At 51.7% G+C, this 23,722-nt stretch overlaps 7 protein-coding genes across 7 annotated transcripts; 4 read left to right on the forward strand and 3 right to left on the reverse strand.

The window, feature by feature from the left end:
• Window positions 1-49: 49 nt before the first annotated feature.
• BCR37DRAFT_382293 (magnesium transporter NIPA-domain-containing protein) lies at window positions 50-2,086 on the reverse strand. The gene is made up of 3 exons (XM_040869847.1): window positions 1,769-2,086; window positions 1,642-1,706; window positions 50-1,596 (listed from the first exon to the last, which is right to left on the reverse strand). The coding sequence occupies exons 1-3, from the start codon at window positions 1,871-1,873 to the stop codon at window positions 120-122; spliced, it is 1,647 nt and encodes a 548-aa protein (XP_040723522.1). The 5' UTR covers window positions 1,874-2,086; the 3' UTR covers window positions 50-119.
• A 385-nt stretch (window positions 2,087-2,471) lies between these two features.
• Window positions 2,472-4,169, forward strand: BCR37DRAFT_109748 (uncharacterized protein). Its single transcript, XM_040865917.1, has 2 exons — window positions 2,472-3,157; window positions 3,206-4,169. Exons 1-2 carry the CDS (start codon window positions 2,612-2,614, stop codon window positions 4,001-4,003), a joined length of 1,344 nt encoding a protein of 447 aa, XP_040723523.1. The 5' UTR covers window positions 2,472-2,611; the 3' UTR covers window positions 4,004-4,169.
• Window positions 4,170-4,247: 78 nt separating this feature from the next.
• Window positions 4,248-12,260, reverse strand: BCR37DRAFT_400227 (armadillo-type protein). The gene is made up of 2 exons (XM_040871798.1): window positions 10,759-12,260; window positions 4,248-10,720 (listed from the first exon to the last, which is right to left on the reverse strand). The coding sequence occupies exons 1-2, from the start codon at window positions 12,218-12,220 to the stop codon at window positions 4,335-4,337; spliced, it is 7,848 nt and encodes a 2,615-aa protein (XP_040723524.1). The 5' UTR covers window positions 12,221-12,260; the 3' UTR covers window positions 4,248-4,334.
• A 106-nt stretch (window positions 12,261-12,366) lies between these two features.
• BCR37DRAFT_110371 (FACT complex component Spt16) lies at window positions 12,367-15,797 on the forward strand. The gene has a single exon (XM_040865923.1). It carries the CDS (start codon window positions 12,441-12,443, stop codon window positions 15,435-15,437), a length of 2,997 nt encoding a protein of 998 aa, XP_040723525.1. The 5' UTR covers window positions 12,367-12,440; the 3' UTR covers window positions 15,438-15,797.
• A 1,693-nt stretch (window positions 15,798-17,490) lies between these two features.
• BCR37DRAFT_350259 (transcription regulator HTH, apses-type DNA-binding domain-containing protein) lies at window positions 17,491-18,059 on the forward strand (the record flags this gene model as incomplete). The annotated part of the gene is made up of 3 exons (XM_040867991.1): window positions 17,491-17,749; window positions 17,787-17,922; window positions 17,966-18,059. Coding segments are annotated over 3 exons (489 nt in total), but the record flags the coding sequence as incomplete, so codon positions are not given.
• On the forward strand, window positions 17,953-20,202 carry BCR37DRAFT_110274 (uncharacterized protein). Its single transcript, XM_040865922.1, has one exon. It carries the CDS (start codon window positions 18,204-18,206, stop codon window positions 19,959-19,961), a length of 1,758 nt encoding a protein of 585 aa, XP_040723527.1. The 5' UTR covers window positions 17,953-18,203; the 3' UTR covers window positions 19,962-20,202.
• On the reverse strand, window positions 20,190-23,629 carry BCR37DRAFT_382299 (uncharacterized protein). The gene has a single exon (XM_040869848.1). It carries the CDS (start codon window positions 23,544-23,546, stop codon window positions 20,250-20,252), a length of 3,297 nt encoding a protein of 1,098 aa, XP_040723528.1. The 5' UTR covers window positions 23,547-23,629; the 3' UTR covers window positions 20,190-20,249.
• Between the last annotated feature and the right edge of the window lie 93 nt (window positions 23,630-23,722).

The following is a 23,722-nucleotide window of genomic DNA, read 5'->3' on the forward strand; positions in this document are numbered from 1 at the left end:
CTTCCGGTGTTTTGTCGCGTCTGGAGATGCGTTCATCGCAAGTGATTCATTCAGATGGGGCCATTTCTACATCGTCCTTTCTACAAGACCATCTACTGTACCTGCTTCAATGTCATACGCTAGAAGCGATTCCCATATCCCTCATGATAGATATACCCAGAATCCAGAGATTCACGCGGCCTGCTTTCACTACTCCGACTTCGTGAGCGCGCAGGCGATGCAGTTGCAGCAACATGCCCAGCAGCACTTTCAAATAACCCAACCGACTCTTCATCTGCAATACCTCGACGACCACGCGCAAAACTGAACGTCTTGAGAACCGGCTTACCACCTGCTTCATTGAATCCTTGAGGCATTTGCTTATTGTCATGTCTGGTTTGCATGGGTGATGTGCTACGCCCTGATGCACGCTTGCCCATTGACTTTGTCGTTGCATAGTCTCTTTCAAGAGCATATTCCTCTGGTATGTCATACTGTGATGCATACTGTGTCGCTGATACAGGCGGTAATGTCTTCTCAAACCGGATATGTGAGCCATGCCCAATATTGGTGGGTGATGGGGATCTGGAGCGTGAAGGAAGACTTGGCATGGGTGGTGGTAAGTTTACATGTTGATTCGCTTGTACATCCCTCGTAAACAACGACCCATGATGCGGTAAGCCAACAGACGACGAAGCAGAAGCGACTCTCGATCGACGACGCTGAAACGCCTGTGCAAGACTCGCTGTACTCGTCTTACGTGTTGCTAGTCGTCGCATACTTAAAGCACCACGAATACTGGCAGCACCGGGGTTGAGTGCATCATCATCGATATTCATACTCAGGACATCGTGCATATCATCGAGTTCTGCGCTGAGTACTGCAGAGTCGGATTTGGCTTGTGCAGCAAGCGAGACTTGTAGAAGGATAACACCACAGACGATGCAGAAAAATCCAAGGACAACGGTGATAATTTCCACGGGCTTGCCATTGAACCCCTGAAACAAGACTGCTGATGAGATGAGTGTCATGGTTGTGAAGCAGGTGAAGTAGATGGGCGTCACGACACTGGTGTTGAAGATGTTAAGGGCCTTGTTGAGGTAGACAATCTCGAAGAGAAGCGTGATGATCACAAAGATGAAGAGAACCCAGAGGAACCAATTGTTCCATTGATTGGGTGTTCCGCCAATCGCAGAGACGACACTTGCGCCGAAACCTTGAGTACAGACGACGGAAATGCCACCGATAAGGGAGCAGATGCTGATGTACACCATAATGTGCGTTTGGCCATATCGTGGACCTGCCCAGAGAATCAGGAATGCGCTGAGACCTAGGACAATGGCGCAGTAGGGCAGGAAGACTTTGGAAATGGCGAAATGCTTGACCTGCTGAATGGTCGTGGCAGAGACCTGTTCAGGCGAGTTGAGCACAATGATGACTGCACCGAGGATCGTCAGGGCACAGCCAATCTTGCCGACAAAGCTTAATCGTTCTTTGAGGAAGATGGAAGAGCCAATGGCCGAGACAACAACAGCAAGTGCACCCAAGGGAGTAACGAGGATGGCTTCTGTAAAAGCATACGCGATGAAGTTGCAGCATTCTCCCACAATCATGAGTCTGTCGTATTAGCTGCATAGTCTTGCCGGGGTCCACTCTTCATACGTCATGCCCGTCCACCAGATCCATGATTTGAGATACGCGTAACCTTCGCCTGCCATATTGCCACTCTAATGCACCGTGTCAGCGCGCCGATATTGACAATGACCTCGAGGCATGATTGCAAACTAACCTTTTCCGTGGCTTTGAGCAGGCCCTTCTTTTTAATAACAAAGCTGACACCGATAAAGAGTCCACTGCATACGGCGAGGACGATGCCGACGATTTTATTGCCCATAGTGGCTAGCGGCCGTGAGATACGGTGGTTGTGGGTTTGTAGCTGCTTGGTTGATGGTCGCGCTTTTCACAACACGGCGCGCACGGAAGCTGCAGAAGTTGCCAAGAAGCAGGAAGAGAGGCCATTTCTAGTCGTGCTGTACATGTAGTTGTGTCTCTACTAGCTATCAGAGTCTGCTCATCTTGAACTAGGCATGGTGCTCACTCAGTCAAGACCCGGTCTATGCTTGTGTAACCCACGCTGGTCATTGCTTACAAACTCGCCCGGTGCTCGAGCCTCGTAGAAAGACATCGCCATGGCAGCTGTCCACAGATCGAGGCACTCATCATCGTCAGCGATCCTCATTGGCAGCATCCTTGCGTATCTGTATGGTGCAGGCTGTGCAGCTGCTTGTCGCCACTTGACTCGTAAGCAGACAGACAGGCAAGGGTGGCAGACACGGCTATGGACCTGCTGACTGTTGCAGCACATCACCACAGACAGCTCTTGCTACTATAAAGGAGCGCACGCCAGCTCGACTCTCTTCATCCACAGAGCACACACACCACACAGACTCAAACCCCTTCTCTCCTTGACTTGACTACGCCTATTGTCCTCGTACCGCCCTCCACAGGCTGCGTCGAGCGAGCAGACAGACTCCTACCTGCCAAGAGGCGAGCGTGGCTCTCTCAGCTGCCGTGCCTGGTGTAAGCAGCGTCAGATCACAACGGAGCACTCTCTCGCGCATACACAATAGCCATGTCGGTCCTCGCCACGCTGGCATCGTCCATCAGCGTTCCCCAGCGTCAGTCTCACACAGACAGACCCTTCACCCTCTCCAGTACTGCACTCCAAGCAGCGCGTAGCAAAGCAGAACGTGGCATCAAGACACTCGCTGGCGAGTCCCCCCAGATGTCCACCACCCAAGCTGAACCATCCTGCGTCTCAGTCAATTTTGCACCCAGGTACTCAGTAGAGCAGTACAAGCGTTTCCTCGAAGGATCTGCCATCAGTGTCGCGCGTGCCAGACATGCTGCCTTCTCTCAATCAGCAGGCGCTGCTACACAATCGTTCGACGAGAGGCAGAAGCAAGAAAAGTCCAGCAAGCAGCAAATGAGTCCCTTGCTCTCACCCGTCTCGTCACACTCAACACGCTCTGGTGGACCAGCAAGTAGGCACAAGTTGTACAAGACGGAACTCTGCAGGAACTGGCAGGAATCTGGTTCATGCCGCTATCAAACGCGTTGTCAGTTTGCCCATGGACCTGGCGAGTTGCGCGATTCTGCACGACACTGCAAGTACAAGGTAAGTCGCGATGTGTTGTTTCTGATTGGCAGAGATGCTGATGAGCAGACGGAACCCTGTGTGTCTTTTGCTCAGCAAGGGCACTGCCCGTATGGATCGCGTTGCGTCTTCATGCACTGCCAGGAGTCTCCTTCATCCAGTAGCAACCATGCCATTAGTCCAGGTGACATGGCAAATGCATCCTATTTCCCCTTCAAGCGTACCTCCTTATCATCACTCACATCCAATGAAAGCAGCACGAGCAGCAACAGTCAGACATCTCTGCTGGGTTCTTCGCCACTGGGCTCTCTGCCAGCAGGCTCACAGCTGTCTGCTTTCTCGGCCTCTCCCGTCTCACCGCTTGCGTCAGGTATGGATGCGTCAAGCTATCTCACAAATGATGTTGTTGCCCAAAACTGGAAGAATCGCGTGTATGCTTTCGATGTAGGGTATCGATCTGCTCTGCCAGAAGCACTTCTAGATGATTCGGACGAGTGCCCCTCTGCATGTCCGGCATTCAGGCGCTTGGCTTCCTGCGTGTATCCAGAAAGAAGGCATCTCAAGACGCTGATGGAAGAGCGATCGCGCTCATCTTCTCCCAGCAGCTGGGAAGCAACTGATGGCTACACCACACCACCACTCGATTATGCGGCACACCAAGCATGGCTCGATGAATTGATAGAGACACCACGACCTCCAGCCAGTCAGCGTGTATTCCAACAACGCCACTGCGACATGCAGCTCCGTCAAACAGGTCCAGTAGAAGCGTGCGCGTTCTCTGAACAGGTGCCCATGCATGCCATCGGTCGCCAGGTTTGTTCCAACCTTTCCTTTCATCCAGCAAGCGATCTCTTGCGCGGTGGCTAGAAGCTACAAACCTCGTAATCCGTTGGTCCCTCCTCTCATGATTGACCCTATCGACGACTGCGCAGGACGCAGTCAATGCTACAGCAAACGTGTGACACAACCGTCACGACACTTATGACCTCTGCAACGACTTATGAAATCTCCAAGCGCAGTCATTTCCAAGCGAAGCGATTGACCTCGACCATTTTTGAACTGTTTGGAAGCAGGCCTTTCATCCTTTTGCTCGTACAAATCTATCTCGCATGCATCTGACCTTCACATTTGCTCGTACATCCAAGTAGTTGACTATCCATTTCTTTTCAAACTTCTCTCAATTATAAAAGCTGCATGTCTAAGCATCATTCTCGTCTTCGTCCTTGACACCAAAGATTTCATCCATATCATCATCACGCAGCGGTACACCAGCTGCCTCCTTCTCATTCTGTGCAGCAGCAATCTTGCTAGCAACACGTTTCGCATACTCACCCATACTCCTTGTCTTTGCAGGATGCTCCAACTTTGCCAAAAGCCCATCAAGCAAGGCTGTCTCCTGTGCTGGCATCTCAAGGACATTGACAAATGCCTGTTCACCTGCCAATTTGACTGGCAACACGGGATCCCTCACGGTGCTAAAGATGGGTTCCAGTAACACTTCAGCATGCGGTCTGACGATCTCTGGGTAGCGTCGAGCAAGGGCATTGACATCTACCAACGCAAGTCGTTTCGTATCCGTTGATGCAGATTTCGGGGACTGCATACAGCTAGCGAGACAGGCCATGATTTGCTTGACGTGCTGGTAGTCTCGATGGTAGCGTGGGTTGAGTAACCACTTACCAACAGCCAACATGGCTAAATCGGATACTTGCGGATTTGCATCTTGTGCAGCGGTGCACACGTATGTCGCAATGTCGCCAGGACAACCAGGCAACTCTGCAATCTTGTCGGCCGATTCAACAAGTAACCCATTGAGTGCGACCATACTGAACCGTGTTGGTGGTGTAACTAGGATCAGATCCCCCAAAAGCGCCCTGGCCTGATCATCCTCCAAGTTCCTGAACAGGACACCCAGCAATTCAGCAGCTTTACGGCCACTCACATCGCTTGAACCACTAGCAGCAGCGGCACCGCCCGTACTCAACTGCTTGACTAGCTGAACAACGCTTTGCTTTGAAGCAGTCGACATGTGAATTGCAGCTTTACCAACCACTTGGAACAAAGCAGACAACATTGCTTCAGCAACTTGTGCATCACCCCCTTGAACACCAGTAACAAGTTCAGCAACAAGTGGATCGACACGCGTTTGTAACGTGATCAGCGTACCAAGTGCTTTTGCTGCTCTCACACGAACAGCTTCCATAGGATCCGCCAAGGATTTGGTAAACGTGCGTTGTAGCTGTGGCAAGAATGGTTTGAGCGATGCTGGAATCCTTTGTAGCAGTAATCGCAAGCTCAACAAAATGGCAGCTTTGATATCGGAGGAAGAACGTTCGCCAATAATTCGAATGAGGGGACCAGTGATTTGTGTCACAAACACCTTGAGTGCTTCAGGCTTGGTGCGTACAATCACATCACCCAGACCCAAGGCAGATTCTTCCTTTTGATCGGAATTACCTTGCATGAGTCCTTGCAGGAAGATAGGCAAGACAGCTGAGAGACCCTTTGGTAATGAGAATCCCGGCAAGTCTGTGTCTGGGACGCTGACGGATTGCAATGCTCGACGCAGCGGCGCTACAAGTCCGCCCATCTCCTCCTTACGTAGTGACTTGGTCAAAGCATCTAGTGCCGACCAGGCTGCCTCGACAACATAGTTACTTGAATCTGCAAAGAGGCCAAGCAGGACACGAAGCCAGTCTTGGACATATCGCGAAATATCGAGCTTGTTCTCTGTGAAAAACACTGCCATGTGTCGGCATGCCGCAGCACGCTTCTTGTGGTCATCGTGTTTTGCGAAGTCAAGCATAATGTTCATAATACTTGCAATCGCTTCAACCGCGTCTTGTGTTGATAGCAAGACACTCTCGAAAGCAGCACCAGATTCTTCCGCTTCATTGCCGGAGACTTCAGAGTCAAGCAAGCAAGATAGAAGCGAAGACAAACGTTTCGTCAATGCAGCACCCGCCACACGACTCAGACTAGCGATCGCGCGAATATTAAACTTGCTGAGAGGCGCCTTTGTCAAAGTAGGAATCAAGATGGGCAAGATGACTTGTGCGCGTGCTTGCATCATGCCACGAAGGGCTGCAAGTGCCGCTTCAGCCTTGTCTTCTGATTGCAACATCATCAGCAGCTCCGGTAGCACTGCATTCACAACGCGCTTGCCAAATTTGCTCTGTAATGCGTCAAATGCTTTATTGGCGGCAGCACGAACATGCTGATTGTCGTCGATGAGAACGCGGCGCATAGCACGCGTCAAAGCATCTTCTGCACCTTCAAGCTGTTCGCTTGTACCATTCGAAATGAGCTCAGACATGGCCACACAAACACCGATGCGGTATGCTGCGCTAGGCGAGCGAAGACCTTCTTCCAACGCCGGTAGAAGCTGCAAGACAAGCTCTTCGCCATTCTTGCGCATGAGATCCCCAAGTGTCTCAATAAAGACTGCACGCTTCTCGTCATCGTCAATCGAAAGATTTTCAATAATGATGGCAATCATGGATGGCAGAATGTCCTTGACAGTCTTGGGCGTGTTTGCCACAAGTGTCTTCCAGACATTGATTGCTGAAGATCTGACCATGGCAAATGTGTCGAAGCGAGCAATATAGATACTCGACAAAATGCGGTCACGACGTGCCTGACCAAGAGCTTCAATCAAGGCGTTGCGCTGTGCCTCTGTCGCCACAGAGTCTTCCTCCTCATCTTCGTCGTCGGTCTTTGTAGATGTCGTGATGCCCGACACCTTGAAGAGCAAGTCGCCAATAAGCTGCAAGGATGAAACACGAATGCGCCAAGTAGTGTTGAAGATGCCACGCTCCAATTCAGGAAGCATGAGATCCACAGACTTCGTGGCATAGTTGGCAATCATAATCTTACCAGCGCGCAGCGAGGCATCGCGCACGAATTCAGAATCGTCCGCCAAACCAACAAGGATAGGTGTGATAGATTGTGACAAGTAGGGGGAGAAGCGCGAGCCGAATGTTGCTGGCAGATAAATGAGCAGAGAGATGAATGCCTCTCGCACATATGCATGGGGAGATCGAGAGTCGCGTAGAATTCGAGGAAGTGTATCTTCAAGACGGTCCAGTCCCAAGCCAGCCAGCACTTCTGACAAGCCCTGTGCAGCACCTTGGCGGTCTGTTGAAGCAACATCAGCATTCAGAGTGTCCAGCAAGTCATCCACCATTGTGGGAAAGTTGCGTTCCCCGAGCTTTTCAACCAAAGAACCAAGCGCCTTTGCTGCAGTTGCTCTCACATCCGGAATTGTATCGACCATAACATTTCGCAAGCATGGCATCAGCGTAGACAGATGAGGCGTCAGATCATTCGGGTCTGTGAGAGACGCCATGAGACCAAAGATTTTGGCAGCCTTCTTCTTCTGTGATGCAATCCGCTCATTCAAGCCACGCTGGAGAATGGGCATGAGGAGGGCCAACGAGGGCGAGTCAATGTAATGCAAAAAAGAGGTCTTCAAAATTGCATCCAGAGCACTCTCAGTCTTGGAGTTGGGATCACTCAAAGCCTTGAGCAATGTTGGCACGAGACTTTGTACCTCGGGATTTTGAATGACTTGACCGAAGCCTTGCAAGCTATCGTTTCCAGAGTTGCGTACCTGGGCATGCGAATCGCTCAAAACTTCAGTCAACTTGGGAATGATTGTCGGCAAGGAGATAGAAAGCTGTTTAGGAGCACAGTACGCCATTGCGCCAAGCAATTCGACAGAGCCCTTTTTCGAGCGCCACTGAGTATCATTGAGTCCTGACAGCAAGGAGGGTAGAATCAGTTTGACGCCAAAGCCAGAAATTTGCGCCATGATTGTCCTGGCGGTGTCTTGTGTCGCTGTGCGTACCTCGGCAGAACTATCCGCAAAGGTGAGCAGTAGTAGTGGGATAATCTCGCGAATATATGGTTCAAAAAGAGGCCCCAGCAGCTGCGCGAAGCACTCGTACGCGAAGAGAGCACCCTGGCGAGCCTTAGACTCCTTCTTGTTCATCATGGCAGACTCGAGCCTTGACATGACCTTTTCCGTCTTGAGAATAGGGATACCGTAGCCGCGAACGACTCCAGAGAGAGCATACGCAGCACCACGACGCTCAGCGTATGAAGCACCACTTGTCAGTTGTTTGAAGAGTTCGTCCACAATACTTGTTTGCTGATCTTGTACAGCGCGGACGAGTGGAGGCAAGCATTCGGCAATTGCTAGCTGGACAGACTCACTCGGAGTCTTGAGCGTGGCCATGAGCTGCTCAATGACTCGAGGAATACGCTCGTCACTGTGCTTCAAGTTGGCGGCCGCGGAGCCAAAGAGCACAACAGCAGCCAGTCGCGTCCAATCAGCTTCCTGAGAAGCACCATGAGAATCAAGTCCCTTTTCAAAGACTGGCAGTAGCTGTTCGACAGCCTTTGCGCCATGCAGCTCGACAATGCGAGTTGCCGTCTTGAGCATTTCGCTGCGTACTTGACTGTTTGGATCGGCCAACGGAATTGAAGTTGCAGCAGTCTGCTTGAAGAAGAATTGCGAGACAGCAACAACGTCCCCAACCGACTGTAACAGAGGTGCTAGCTCGTAGAGCGCTAAAGCAACCGCGACACGCACATCGCCCGACTTTTTCGCACTCTCGACCTGTTTGACTTGACCAAATTGATCGATCTCTGGTGGTGGCGGAGTTGCGTCAGCCACATAGAGTTCAAACAGGTAGGCAAGCGTTTCTCCCATAGCGGTTGGTTCCATTTGCACAGTGGACGCCACAGCCCGAGCTGCGCATGCACGCTTGAATGCTGACGGACTCTCGAGGAATGGTAAAGTACGTTTCCGTGTGTCCTTACCAGCAGACATAGCATTCTCCCTGAACAATGTTTGCGCTATTAGTGCACTCTGCTCAACATGGTCGTGCGTTGCAAGCCAGAGCTCCGGTGAAAAGTTGAGTTCAGACAAATTGAGAGGCTCAGCACACTGGAGGACAGCAAGCCGGACGTTCGAATCTGATGAGCAGCAATAATCGCAGACAAGTTGAAGCTCTTCGACATTGGCGTTCTCGGCCATGACATCAAGAAGTGCTTGTAAGGCTTGTTTAGCTTCTGCACCTTGCAGAGGGCGCGTCTCCAGGACTGTGACGAGTGCTTGTATGCAGGCTTTCCGATCGAAATCGGTTTCTGTGAACAGGGCGCTGTTGAAGTTGTACCACTCTAGACACAAAAAGAGTTGCTCCTCGATCTGCTCGTCATTCTTGCAGGCGATTCCTTGCTGGCTGAGGACAGCGTGGATCAAGGGCAAGGAGTATGCGATGGAGAGATAGTCGAACGGGCTCTGCTCACTTTCGAATCGCAACTTGTACAGTACTCGATTGACGAGATCGTGACGCTCGGTACGATCAGAGTCTTCGAATGTCTTCAGTGTCGCGAGACCCACCAGTCGCGCTTCTGGGCCAAGTCGACTGACGAGCGACGCGCAATCGAGATAGACTTCTTCAAGTAGACTCCGAAGGATAGACGAGGCTGGCGATTTCAGCGTCACAAGCAAACTTGCAATGACCTTGATGAACCAAAGACGCGGTTCAACAAAAGTGCCCACATTGAGACAGCGGATCAATGCTGTACTTCTACGCAGACGAAAGACCTCATTGGAAACCTGTCGGCGAATAAGTCGCTCCTTTTCAAGCTGTGCCTCCACTTTTGCCTTCTCATCTTTCGGCAGTGTACGCGGGAGAGCTTTCCGTGCAGCAATCTGCTGCTTTACTTGCGCTTCCCATTCCTGCGTTGCCCAGTCTTTTGAATTCTTGTTGACTTTGATGGCTGCAGTTTCAGTCTTGCCGAGCACATCGACATACGTCTGTCCCTCGGGTGCTAGCCAGATACCTGTTGCCGCTTCGTCGAGTTGGAGAAGTGGTTCCGAAAGATCCCCTTGGATCAATTGAACGACGCGCGGAATCGTGCTCGTAGGACTAATGAATGCGAGAGTCGTGATGGCATTAAGTGCAGCGAGCGTCATTTGAGAGAAGGCTTCTAAGCGGTCAAACTCCAAGCTCTCTAACGCGAGCGCAAACAACTCTTCTGTGTGCTTGAGAGCGAGCTCACTTGGGTCGCCTTTTGCAGACTGAATGAGATCGACCCAGGATAATTGCTCCTTCAGAGCCGGCATGTGAGCAATGACAAGCATGCGGATCAACAGATCGTCCTTAAATGCTGCATCTGAAAAGGATGCGTCACCAAGGCCAGCTATGGATGCTCTCAGACCACCTGCGACATAGCGTGCAAATTGAGCAGAGTCTTTGACTGGCTGGCGCGCGTAATCGATTGTCTTATCAAGAATACTTTGCGATTGGATTTTGATCTTTTCTGGGGTAAGCTCAAGTGTGGAGCGCTTGAGTTTGACGATAGATTGTGAGTCGAGGCACAGAACTACCTTTGCCCAGGCTTGTGCAATCAGCGAGAACTCAATTTCAGTCGATACCTCAGCTGTTGCTTGCGTCAGCGCATGCAACCACCTGACTTCTTCAGCCTTGGCGAGCTTGCTGAAGAGCTTTTCCCAGAAGACAAAACATGGCTCGGTGGCGAAAATTGCCTCTCGGAATGATTTTGGCAAAACTAGAATTAGCACAAGATGGGCAAAGATGAATCCAAACCTCCTGGCGAGCGTTGAGAATATGTTAGAAGCAGGTGGGTGAGAGCATAGGTGCTCATAATGAGTCCTGCTTGATGCGTTTGTAATGGTGCCTTAATATCTGCCTGCCACACCGCCAAAAACTCAGTGGCAAGCGACTGAATGACCTGGTCGACCACACCAGGCTGTGCAACATTTGCGTCAGCCAATCCACAGACCCACTGAGATTTGATATTTGCCTTCTTGTCCTGCAATCCTTGTCGGATGAGTATTTTCGCCTTTGAAGGCACCTCTAGCCCTTGGCTCTGTTGATGACTGAGCGCATGCAAGAGACAGCTAATCAAGAGCAACTGTACGGGTTCGGCGCTCTCTTTGCCTAGTAAAGTCGCCGATGCGTCTAGCAGGAGTGATGCGCTGGAGGCCGTCAGAGGGACAGCTTGCAAAGTCTGAACAATAATCAGACGTTGGTCAACGCCTGGACGATCCGCAGTCATGGCATTTGTCAACTGTGAGATGAGTTCATCAATCGACAGCCCTGTGCGAGACAATAGCGTCTTGAAGGCTGCAAGCCCACTCGCTCTCGTATTGGCATTTGAGCTTTTGTAGACGCCGAGCAATGGTTTCGCAAGTCGATCAGCCAAAAGAGCAGAGCAATTCTCATCTCCAGGACGAGCAAATTTGATGAATGCCGTCAAGGTTGGATCAGCTACCACTTCAGGTGCCCTGAGAAGTCCTTTGATGAGAGCTGGCACGATATCCTCTGAGATAGTCTCGAGCGATAGACTCTTAAACACCGATGCAAAGCCTTCCGCACTATGTTTGCTGATTGCAGTCTTTGATGAAAGGAATGTCTTGAGATAGTATTCTAGCAATTGGCCCTGCAGGTCCGAAAGTGCAGCAGATGCAGATGGTTGTAGCTCCTCAACCAATTGGCCGAGCAATATGGCATGACGAGGAGAAGCGGATGCGCCAAGCAAAGCAGATGCATACTGTGCAAGTGTCTTCTCCGCCCCGTCTCGAGCCAGGCATGCTTTAAGACAAGCCCTCGTTCGTCGTCTAGCAGAGAGCGTCAGACCTTCCTTTGTGCCGGGAATACTGCATTGGTCAAGCAAAATCGCCTGATACTGAATGACCGCCGACAAAGAGTCCTCTGGTAGTTCCGGAGACTCAAGTAAGACGCAAACCCAATGTACCAGGATCAGAGCATTGGAAGCAATTGTGGTTGCCCCAGTCCCTTGATTACTTCGCTCGACCTCTCTTAGCACTGTAGTTGTAGTTGACTGCGGTGCCTGACTCATCAATTGAGCGGCAAGCGTCATGATACGTCGCTTTGAGTCCCTGTCAGTTGAGAAGAGCAGGGACGTTGTGATGAGGTCGCTTGTGAGCGCCTCTGCTGCCTTGGGTCCGAATGCATCATTAGCCTGCAGCACATCCTTAAGCTCGTCAAGCAGCTGGATCCTCTGCTTCTTCGAGCCTGTGCGCATCCCCTTTGTAGCTGCACGCTGTTTCTGGTCTAGTCACCCGATATATGTACTCGCTGCATATGCATCTCTGGCTTCACCCAAATTGTCGTCTTTTTCGCACGGGTCCAGCGACGCGAATTACCAGAGAGACGCGACCACAAGAACAAGCCAGTTGCAACACCCTTCTCCATCGCCCCGAGCAAGTGGGCCCAGTAACGCAAAGGGCACATCTACATAGAAGATGGCGGACGTGACGATCGACGCCGCCTCATTCAGCGAGAGGCTCGGGAAGCTCGTGTCACTATGGAAGGAAAACGTAGAGCAAGCCGAGTCAGCCTGGAATGGCGTCGGCTCCCTTTTTGCCATTATGGGCACTGCGGATGAGGACAACCCATATCAAAAGACGGCAGCGTTGCATACATGGCTGCTTGGCTATGAATTTCCGGCCACCACCATGCTCTTGACGCAGGACAAGTTTTACATCTACACGTCTGCAGGCAAGGCAAAGCACTTGACTGGACTCAGCAAGAGCAGTCCTGTGCCGATCGAGATTTTGACAAAGACAAAAGATGAGGCAGCCAATCAGGCACTGCTCGAGAAGCTTGTCGGCGTGCTCAAGGACGGCAAGAAGATGGGCATTTTTGCCAAAGACACCTACGGCGGCAAGGCGATTGATGAGTGGAATGCGGCCTTCAAATCTGAAGAGGCTACTGTAGAGAAGGTGGATGTCTCTGCTGCCATTTCGCCTTGCATGGCGATCAAGGACAACAACGAGCTCGGCCACATCAAATCTGCCGCTCGATCGAGCGTTACAGTCCTCTCTGACTTTTTCGTCGAGGAAATGGCACGCATTGTGGATGAGGAACGCAAAGTGACACACTCGAGACTCGCTGAAAAGGTAGAGCAAGTCCTCGAGGACAGCAAATTTGTGCAAAAGATCAAGGCTGGCCCCAATTTTGACGCCGATCAGCTTGAGTGGTGTTACACACCGATCATTCAGTCTGGTGGCAAGTATGATTTGCGACCATCTGCCATGTCCAACGAAGAGCGACTGCACGGTGGTGTCATTCTCTGCACGCTGGGTTTGCGATACAAGTCCTACTGCTCAAATGTCGGCAGAACGTACTTTGTCGACCCAACAGAGGAACAGACCAAGTACTACGACTTTCTCGTCAGCCTTCAAAAGCAAGCCCTCGAACTAGCAAAACCCGGCACCGTCATCAAAGATCTTTATGCCGGCGTACTTGATATTGTCAAGTCCAAGTATCCCGAGCTCGAGCCACACTTTGGCAAAAACATCGGTAACGGTATTGGTATTGACTTTCGAGATACCTCCCTCATTCTCAATGCCAAGAATGCGCGTGTCTTGAGTGCCAACATGACTCTCAACCTCGCACTCGGTTTCACCAACCTTGACAATCCAAAGGGCAAGACACCCGAGTCGCGTGTCTACAGTCTCCAGCTTGTTGATACCATCAAGATCCAAGCAGATGCGCCGGCACTTGTCTTGACTGAGGCACCCAAAGCCAAGACGGATGTATCCTTCTTCTTCAACGACAATGCCGACGCAGATGAAGCACCTGCCAAGAAGGCTGCTGCTCGAACAACAGATTCTAGCAACATTCTGCCCAAGAAAACGCGTGGTGTCGGACGTCCTGTCACTGAGTCGAATGATCAGAAACGCAAAGAGCATCAGAAGGAGCTCGCTGCGCGCTTGCATGCCGAGGGACTCAAGCGTTTCCCAGATGGTGCAACAACAGGTGCTGGTGAAGCGCCTGTGGCGGTCAAGAAGTTTGAGTCTTATCGTCGAGAAGCGCAGTTGCCCTCATCGCTGGGTGATCTCAAGATTGCCATTGATCATCGTAATCAGAGTATCGTTGTCCCCATCTTTGGTCGACCGGTGCCGTTCCACATCAATGTCATCAAGAATGTATCGAAGAATGATGAAGGTGATTTCGTGTACCTGCGCATCAACCTCATCTCACCAGGCCAGGTCATTGGCAGGAAAGACGATACGCCGTTCGAGGACCCTAATGCCAACTTCATTCGCAGCTTGACCTTCCGCTCGTCGGATACGGATCGCATGTCTGAAATCACCAAGGAGATTCAAGAAATGAAGAAGAATGCTACTAAGAAAGAAGCTGAGCGCAAGGAACTCGCTGACGTCGTGGAACAGGACAATTTGATTGAAGTCAAGAATCGTCGTCCTCAAAAGCTACTCGATGTCTTTGTTCGACCAGGCTTGGATGGAAAACGTGTCACGGGTGAACTTGAGATTCAACAAAACGGTTTGCGCTATCAATCCCCGGTGCGTTCAGACCATCGCATCGACATTCTCTTCTCCAACATCAAGCACCTCTTCTTTCAACCTTGTGACAATGAATTGATGGTCATCATTCATGTGCACCTCAAGAACCCAATCATGATTGGCAAGAAGAAAGCAAAGGATATTCAATTCTACCGCGAGGCATCTGATGTGCAGTTTGACGAGACTGCCAATAGGAAACGCAAGTACAAGTATGGTGACGAGGATGAGCTTGAGGCTGAACAAGAGGAACGTCGCAACCGTGCAAAGCTCAATAAGGAATTCCGTGCCTTTAGTGAAAAGATCTCAGAAGCAAGCGAAGGGCGTATTGATGTGGACATTCCATTCAGAGAGCTTGGCTTTGGTGGTGTACCGTTCAGGTCGAATGTCTTGTTGCAGCCCACAACCGACTGTCTTGTGCACTTGACGGATGTGCCTTTCCTCGTGGTCACACTCAGTGAGATTGAGATTGCGCATCTCGAGCGTATCCAATTTGGTTTGAAGAACTTTGACATGGTCTTTGTCTTCAAGGACTTTACAAAGCCGCCTGTGCATATCAACACGATTCCGATGTCGTCGCTAGATAATGTCAAAGAGTGGCTCGACTCAACAGACATTGTGACGTCTGAAGGTCCACTCAACCTCAACTGGGCGACCATCATGAAGACGGTCAATGACGATCCATCTGACTTTTTTGCAGAGGGTGGTTGGGCGTTCCTTGCCAATGACTCTGACGCTGAGGATTCTGATCAGAGCGAGTCTGGTAGTGAGTTTGTTGGTTCAGAGGCCGGTAGCTTCAGTGAGAGTGCAAGCGACGACGACAGTGACTTTGACGAGGACGCATCAGATGATTCAGGGAGTGGCGGTGGTGGATCGGGAAGCGATGCTCCCAGCGATGATGGCAGTCTCGCAGAGGACGACGAGAGTGATTAATCTGAGGTCACCATGGCCATATGCTGTACGTACAAAAATGCAATATCACTTTCCTGTTCAAGTCTGTCTATGGCTACTGCAGCATTGTCCATGTTTTGGCTGTCGTCTGACCAATACTACATTGTGAGCCTCGTGCGTCGAGAGTCGCTTTGTGACATGTGGGAGCCGAATTGGGGCGCGTGGTAGCTCAGGGGACAGTTGAAACTTGACAGGTAGTGTGATATTGGTTCTGTGCTGCAATGAATCCGAAGCAAGTTCACAGCTTCACAAGGCTTTGATTGAGTATTTCAACGAGCTCTCAGTCTGCAAAACAGCCCTCGTCAGCAGCGACTCTGTGCGTGCGCTGTGACTTGTTTCCTGCCATGAAATTGAGTGGTCTTTGACGCTTTGGCCGCCATTTCAGGAAAGTTCAGGGGCCCATCCATGATTCATGAGCTCACAAAATTATTTTGTGATTGGACCCCGATCTACGGCCGAATGCGTGGTGTCTCTGGCAGTCACAGCGGACATATACAGGCTTCTGGAAGGGTCAGGGGATGTATGGACACATTGACTGCTTGGGCCATGGATGGAGGCAGTACTGGATGGGAAGCAGCTGCCCAGCGCCATGGCAAACTTTAAAGGAAGCCCAGTTGCAGCTGCGGTCAAGCCAATAACGGCCGCAGTGCATACTTTCCCTGATGTGCTTCATCATCCAAAAGTCCCCAAACTCGACCCAAGATGACCCAAAGCCGACCTCGAAATGTTCGAAATTGGGCGACCACGTCCATGAACAAACATCGCCATTTTGTTTGTCTAGAGCACGGTACGGAGTATAGCAGACGACAAGCCATGACTGCCATGTGGATGGGAAGGTCGCCTCGAGCAGGTCTTGGCACACACTTCTCTGACTATAGCGGGAGAAGTTGTCTGGCCTCTGCGTACAAGGTAGCACGGAGACAAGGCCTAGAAGATGCTCTGTCACCTCTGTGTGCCAACAAGGGCATGTCACCCGGCCCTGGTGCAAATCTAGTTATATATCAGCCTGCCTCGGGCCCTTCCTCCTAGTAAGCTGTAGTCTCACACCCATTGCTTCTCTGGTCCTTCTCTCCTCAGCCAGGACCTCAGGGTAGCTGGCCTTTGACTCGTCAGGAAGTCTGCAGATTGAGTTTGAGAGCCAGGAAACCGACGCCAACCCCCGATACCTTCCTCCGCTCACCCGACAGCACCAGGCACACGGGCTAGACGTGTGTGTTGGCTAGAGAAGCAGGCGAGCGAGCAGCGAGAAGGCACGGCCGTCATCTCTTGTCCCCCTCTGCACGCGATCGCAGCAGGGCCCACTGCCAGCAGCGAGTGCAAGCGTCCTTCTCTCTCTTCGTGGAACGCGAATTTGGAAAAGGACGAAAAAGGGAACGCACCAACGAGCCTGAGCCGGGACATCGCCCTCATCTCAGCTTCGTCGAGGCGTATCAGGCAGCTGCGGCAGGCAGGCAGGCAAGGCAGCCCAACGGCCTTCCCTCTGGTTCCTCTGGACGACGCATCCGGCTGATCAGGGCTTACCGGCCAACGTTCTTCCACGGACAGCACGATGAGCACCGATACTCATCCTCATCTGCATCATCAGCAGCTGTCTCCGCGTCCAGGCGTCCATGGCGCTGGCTACGGGCATCCTGGCGACGGAGGCCATCCGCTACATCATGCACCTCATCCCTCCACCTACCATCACGCGTCAAATGTAGCATCGCCTTTCCAACAAGACCCCTATCTTCACTACGCGCAGCAGCAGCAGCATCAGCAGCAGCATGCACAACTCTACTCGCAGCAGCATCAGCAGCAGCAACATCAGCATCAGCAGCACCAACAGCACCCGCATCAACACCAACAGCAGGCGCCTGCTCACCCTGCGCACGTACAGCCATGGCATGACGAATCTGGACATGTCCCGGGCTATGCGGGTTCCCATTCTGGCTTTAGCGGTCCGATGCTACCTTTCGACAGACCGCCCCTGCACGCGCACCGCATGTCTGTGTCACATGGAGGTAGTATGCCTGCACCCACACAAACACCCCCTCAAATGGCAGCTGCCGCACATGCTGCAGCCTTGGCAGCACATGCTGGTCAGCAACATCCATCGGGGCCACCTTCCTCAGGGGTTGTCGTGGGTGGTCAGGGTTTTGCATATCCACGGGACCCTGATGCGTTGCCATTCGATCCCACTGGGCAGCAGTGTCCGCCTGGTGGACGACCGAGAGTGTCAACGACTATCTGGGAGGACGAAGGGACTTTGTGCTTTCAGGTTGAAGCGCTACAAGTCACTGTCGCGAGAAGAGAGGGTCAGCGACCATCATCTACAGACACTCAGCTAACCAGCAGATGACAACATGATCAATGGCACAAAGCTGCTCAACGTCGCGCAGATGAGCAGAGGGAAGCGCGACGGCATCCTCAAAAATGAGCCCGACCGCAAAGTGATCAAAGTCGGCTCGATGCACCTCAAGGGTGTTTGGTATGACCTCCATCTGACTTACAGCAGCTTGACTAACAACCAGGATTCCCTTTGACCGAGCTCTCGACCTGGCCAATCGCTACGCCATCACAGATGCTCTCTATCCACTCTTTGTGCAAGACATCAAGAAGTTCCTCCTGCACCCAGCCAACTATGCTCGAACGGCTGCCGTCTTTGCTGCAGCAACACAGAGGCAAGGGGTAGCTGCAGGATCTACTGCAACGTCCGTTGATGGAGACGATCAACGGCCCTCCTCAGCTGCTCTGCATCGCGCATTGTCCATGCCTACACCCATTGACCGATCTCTTCCAACGCTCACACCGCCATCCAGCGCATCCACCAATGGCGACTACTGGACAGCATCGCCCAATACACATATTCCGCTAAGCGAGTCGCAAGCTCGCTCGCACAGTCTACCGGGTACGCCCGCTCAGACGCCGCCTGCGCCGCAATATATGCCTTCTCACATGCAGCAGCCGTACATCGGCTCCTCGCTCGCCAATGGCGACGGCAACATGCCACGCGGTGGACCACCTTCGCAACATCCCGGTGCAGCATACATGGGCCCACGATACGGGCAACAGCCGGACACGCAGCGCATGTACTCCACTCAGCACTCTCGCAACCCATCTATGATGTCGTATGAGAACGAGGACATGAGTATCGAGAGCAGCTCTGTCGCACTGACAGCTGATCATGCCTCTGTCAACAATGGCGTTCCTCCACCACCTGCTGTGGCTATGCAGCATGCTGGATCGAGTCAAGGGGCGGTAGCCTCCCTGAACGGGCATCATGCACGTCAACGCAGTCAGCAGATTCGTGGAGCTCTGCCATCGCCGGGTGGTCGTCATGCACCAGTCTTTGATCAGAACGGTCAGCCTATGGGCGAGATGAGGTTGCCTGGTCTTGCTAGCAGTAATGCAGCAGGTAGCAGCTTTTCAACGCACAGTGGACCACAAACGCCTGGTGGCTCTCGTTCTCATGCACGCACGCAATCGCGTGGTTCAACAGGGAAGGTCTTCAGTACACCCAATTTGACCACTCAAATGACTCGCTGGGCTGGACAAACGCCGAATGGCTCACCAACAAAAGGGACTACACCGCACAGTCGTCAGCATAGTCGCGATGCAGCGAGCATGGGCCAGGGTCCTTCTTCCGTGGCAGCAAGTTGGGTACAACAGCAGCAACAGATGGCTTTTAGTACACCACAGCAAGCAGCGCGAGTAGGTGGACATCCTCAACAATCTCAACAACACGCGGGCGGCTTACCTCAGATATTTGAGGAGACGCCGTCTTGCCGTATGGCTTACCAGCTGCATGGTACGCGTGCTGAGAGTGGTGCAGCGGGTGATATGCAAGCTGATGCAGGCCAATCTCAGCAACCACATCGTGCAGGAGGCCAAAGTGCACCGCGTTTTGTTGATTATGGACAGCCGGCTGATGAACACGGCAATCATGGTCCCTCACGACAGCACCCTATGCAAAGTCCCATTGTGCCTGGTTCTGCTCCCAATTTGGGTCTAGGACTGGATATAGGACGTGCTGGCAGTCCTCGAGCGCGTCTTGGTCTTGGCTTGGAGTCGCCCTTGAGCGGTAAAACGAAGCGTGATCGCACTGTATCGGATGGACGAGATGATGAGTTTGCCTACCATCAACCACCACCGCCATTGCAGCAATCCTCGCAACAGCGAGGTCAGTTCAATGCCCCGCCTCGATATGGCTATGGGCAGCAAGACCGTAATGAAGACTATGCACCACCATCGCATGCTTCTGAGCGTGTATTACAGTCTCCCCTCAATGGCTCGACTCCGGGCAGCGGTGGCAAGAATTCTGATGCATTCAGTCATGGCTCTGCCTCGCAGCAACAACATCAACAGCCTCCCCAGCATGCACTTGTGCGGCAGTATCGCACACAGCAGCAACAGCAGCAGCAGGTCGGAGACTACCAGAGTAGCCCACGTGGCTCCCCAACACCGCCACCTTTGCTAAAGCACGACGAGGAACGTCCCTCCGCCAGGCGTCAGCGCTCTTTTCAATAAAGTCCCCCATGCGTCTCAATATGACTTCATTCACGAAATTTCAACTCACAGGTCACGCACTGATTATGGTCTTTGCCCTGTCTTTCAATTTTTCCCTCATCGACTCTTCGTTTGTAAGAGTATGCACAGCCCCGAGCACCCACCTCATGCAGTTCGCTGGCGGACCATCTAAACTCTTTTGTAGTGCTCTTTCCTGCTTTTTGCCATACGCCATTTAACAAGACATGTTTTTCGATCTTTACACAATTTCTTTATGCTGCATTCATGCTATTTGCTATATGAACAAGGCTACTGGAATCGTGCAAATGACCTTCCAAGCTCAACCAACGTCGTTGCTTCGATCCCTTCCGCCATTGAGCAAGTTTCCAGGGATCTCTCATAAGTCGCCAAGACCAATGTATGTCGATGCGTTTGAAAATCTCTGACTTGTTTCCACGCAGCCATTGAGATGGCATCACGCAGTAGCAATACATTTCGTCCGCTAGCATTTTGTGGAGGATCCCATGAGGGAGCAGCTTCTGCACAATCGACGTTATCGAGGATTTGAATGCGACCATGCTGCATCCATTGTTCAATAACAAGTTGACCCAACAAACTGGCTTCTTCTGCCGATTGAGGCTGGTACAAGGCATCCTTGTCATCCTTTTCCCCAAGAATTTCATAAGCAGCCTCGAAAGTCTCCTTTGCCACAACATCTTGCCTGTACGACAAAACCCCTGCAGTCTTGAGCGACGCTGGCGAGATGTAAATGTGCCAATTGAATCTGCTCGTTCCCAAGAGCTTGACAAGTGCCCTGAGCGATGTCAAGTCGGCAGCATGATGTTCAACAAGGATATGGCATGCACTCTTTTCTCGAAGTGTTGGCGAACCAGGATGCGTGATTGCTGCTGGGAATGCAAGTGCTGAGAAAGAAGTCTGTGGCGACCAGCAGGCTTCAAGTGCGTTTTGATGCGATGGAGCCGGATGCTGATGTGTCATGTGGTACTTGACGCCATTGGGGCTCTTGAACCGCTTGCCGCAAAGATAGCACTTAAGCGGTTTGAAGTCATCTCGCTGATCATTTTCGTCGTGATTGAACTTGTTGTGATGATACTTGAGACCATTTTTAGTCGTATACGTCTGGCTGCAACCTGCAAATTCGCATTTGTAAAGTTTTGTCCCTCTCGAGCGTCCTCTCTGAATCAATGCTAGGTTTTCGTTGCTCGAGTCAGCTGTCGTGGTCGACGGTGTTCCTCCAAAAACGATAAACTGCACTGTGCGGTCGCTTTTAGCCTGAGCCAGTCCTTTGCAAGCCGACATGAGATACGGTGGAGCAAAGACACTACTGTGCAAAAGCACAAATAAAGTTTGTTGTTGTGCTTTAGCCATTAGCATTGAGTCAAGCATGGATGAGTGAGGACGCAACTTGACCCTTTTTTCGAGAAAAGTCATAACAGCAAGCACATCGGGATGATCTCGAGGGCCTTCGAGGTGGACCACACCACCTTGATCGACGGCCGCTAGTGGAGGGCCTAGCGCTTGATACATGCTGTGAATATGCGCTTGCTCGCCGAGTTCAGTCATGAGGCCAATACGATGCACGTCATGATCCGGTAGCATTGTGACCGGTGATTTTGTGACGAAAATGAAGTAGTACTGGGTAGGTGGATGAGCAACCATGCCATAGAATAGACGCTTGCTCAGCGTTCGAATTGCCTTGAATGCGCCAGATTTCTCATTGACTAAGAGACCGACAAAATTTGGGTCTTCAAAGAGAAAGACACCTCTGCGGCAATACTTCTTGATCGAATCACTTGTAGTGGGAACGGGAATAAGGGGAGCGATGCAACATCGCGTGCCCTCTTTCGCTAAAGCGTCGACCAAAATTTGCGTTGAAAAGGTACTTCTTGTCGTCATCTCGTACACGGCACCGGGATCCGCTGCATGGAACGGCGCAGGTGCTTCCATGAAAATCGAGTCGGGCGGCAGGTTCATGACTTGAAAGCGACCAAAATCAACGGGCCCCTCATCAGGATCTGTGATGCAGAGTAATTGCAAGTCAGGACATTGCAAGATCGTGGTCGTTGGGCTTTGCTGATGCGACGGCACTGCCGATGTAGATTCAATATGACGAGGGGATTGTGTGTCGACAGAGTTCTGCGGAAGCAATGGCTTTTGCGACTTGATGACGACACGAGGGCCAGGTCGAGGAGAACGCGTTTGCTCGCGCAACGAATTTGATAGACTTGTATAAGGAGCCGTTGCCAGGGAATCTTGGGGTTGCGACTCCGACCATTGGTGTATTTCCTGCAACTTGGCACTTGATGTTGCCTGAAAATCTGCCGGATCTGGAGGCAACTGCTTTGCGGCTACTGGACTTTTCAACGGCTCTCTGTGCTGTGACATGTTGTTGACAATGGGTTTCGATGGAGCACTCGAAGTGGCTGGAGAGCATGCTACCCCCTGTGACCTCTTTGCTGCCTCTGGACTCTTCGGAAGTCGTCCTTGCACCGTCCGGGGTCTGTTGGGCGAGTTGCTTGCCGATGGTTGGGTGTGTAGAGGTACTCTCCATGTGTGCATCATTCGCGACCTGTCCGGAGAGATAGCCTGCCTAGCTGCTCTGACCGACCAAGGTAATTCAAGCGATGTACGAGGTACTGCAACAGAAGTCGGAGACACCTTCGCTTCATGATGATGGCTTGATACTGCCGGAGACTGTGGTGTGGCGAGGGACTGCTGCTCATATACAAAGTCATCGCCAATGCCAGGCTGTTGTAAAGCATCCCTCTGCTCCTCCTCACGTATCTGTGCGTGCTCAAATCCAGTTTGAGACAGTTTACGTTTCAATGAAGCACTGCCGGGAGCGCCAGGTCGTTTTACTTCAGGTGAAAGCGCTTTCCGTGCCCTGACAGCTGAAATGACTTGGGCTTCAGAACGAGCTTTAGCAGCTAGAGAAGAGCGGATTTTAGATAATTCTTTACTCAGTGCTGTTGGCTTTTTGTGCTGCTGGGCTGGAATAGAGGTTGCGGGGGGAAGAACAGACCGTTGAAATTGCGTTGGATAGGTTGGTTTGGCAGGTTGTTGCTCTGGTAGGATCTTGAGTGGACGACTGGGAGTTTTGATGATGGAAGTGGTTTCCTTGAGTGGTACGTCGTCTTCTTCATCTGACAACTCTGCAGACAGATAGTCCTTCCTAGCCGTGGTCTTCTTGAGAGGTGTATCACTTTCATTGGAGTCCGAGTCGATCAGTATCGAATTGAACGTAGCTGAAGGACGAGAGACCGTATCAACATTATGCACGGATGATCCACTCGAAGTCACACGCTGCGCTTCTTGGTAGAGCGCTTGCTTCTCCTCAAATTCGGCAATATCAAACTCTGCCAGCTCGCCTTGCTCACGCAACGCACAAATGGTTCTGAAGTCATTGAGCGCTTCATCTGCATTTTGTTGAAGTGCTTCTTTTGGCTCCCACGAGGACTCGTATAGATCATAGGTGGCCCATTTAATAAGGTATTCAATGCGTGCGTGTTGTCTGTTATAGCGTTGTGCTAGAATGGTCTCGACCTCGAAGACGTGGCTTGAGGAGTCCGAGTCGTCTTGAGACATGCTAGCTGAGTCATGCACATGGCAGCAGAAATCAGGAGGCAGCAGATGGAATGGACATGATGGTTAAGTCAGTTGAGTCTCTTGAGTAACTTGAGTTGAGTGTTTGTTCTGCTGCTGTCAGAATTTAGCCGAACTTGCCTCAACGAACAAGCAACAGCGCCCAGTCACCACCAGCA

The sequence above is a fragment of the Protomyces lactucae-debilis genome (assembly GCF_002105105.1).
Source record: "Protomyces lactucae-debilis strain 12-1054 chromosome Unknown BCR37scaffold_17, whole genome shotgun sequence".
Lineage (NCBI taxonomy): Eukaryota > Fungi > Ascomycota > Taphrinomycetes > Taphrinales > Protomycetaceae > Protomyces > Protomyces lactucae-debilis.

Coding starts and splice junctions, on each gene's coding strand:
- BCR37DRAFT_382293 (XM_040869847.1), bottom strand. CDS start 1,873: ATGGGCAATAAAATCGTCGGCATCGTCCTCGCCGTATGCAGTGGACTC. Junction 1,707..1,768: donor TGCTCAAAGCCACGGAAAAG/GTTAGTTTGCAA, acceptor ACGGTGCATTAG/AGTGGCAATATGGCAGGCGA. Junction 1,597..1,641: donor ATCTGGTGGACGGGCATGAC/GTATGAAGAGTG, acceptor CTAATACGACAG/ACTCATGATTGTGGGAGAAT.
- BCR37DRAFT_109748 (XM_040865917.1), top strand. CDS start 2,612: ATGTCGGTCCTCGCCACGCTGGCATCGTCCATCAGCGTTCCCCAGCGT. Junction 3,158..3,205: donor CACGACACTGCAAGTACAAG/GTAAGTCGCGAT, acceptor GCTGATGAGCAG/ACGGAACCCTGTGTGTCTTT.
- BCR37DRAFT_400227 (XM_040871798.1), bottom strand. CDS start 12,220: ATGCGCACAGGCTCGAAGAAGCAGAGGATCCAGCTGCTTGACGAGCTT. Junction 10,721..10,758: donor TTCTCAACGCTCGCCAGGAG/GTTTGGATTCAT, acceptor TGCTAATTCTAG/TTTTGCCAAAATCATTCCGA.
- BCR37DRAFT_110371 (XM_040865923.1), top strand. CDS start 12,441: ATGGCGGACGTGACGATCGACGCCGCCTCATTCAGCGAGAGGCTCGGG.
- BCR37DRAFT_110274 (XM_040865922.1), top strand. CDS start 18,204: ATGCCTACACCCATTGACCGATCTCTTCCAACGCTCACACCGCCATCC.
- BCR37DRAFT_382299 (XM_040869848.1), bottom strand. CDS start 23,546: ATGTCTCAAGACGACTCGGACTCCTCAAGCCACGTCTTCGAGGTCGAG.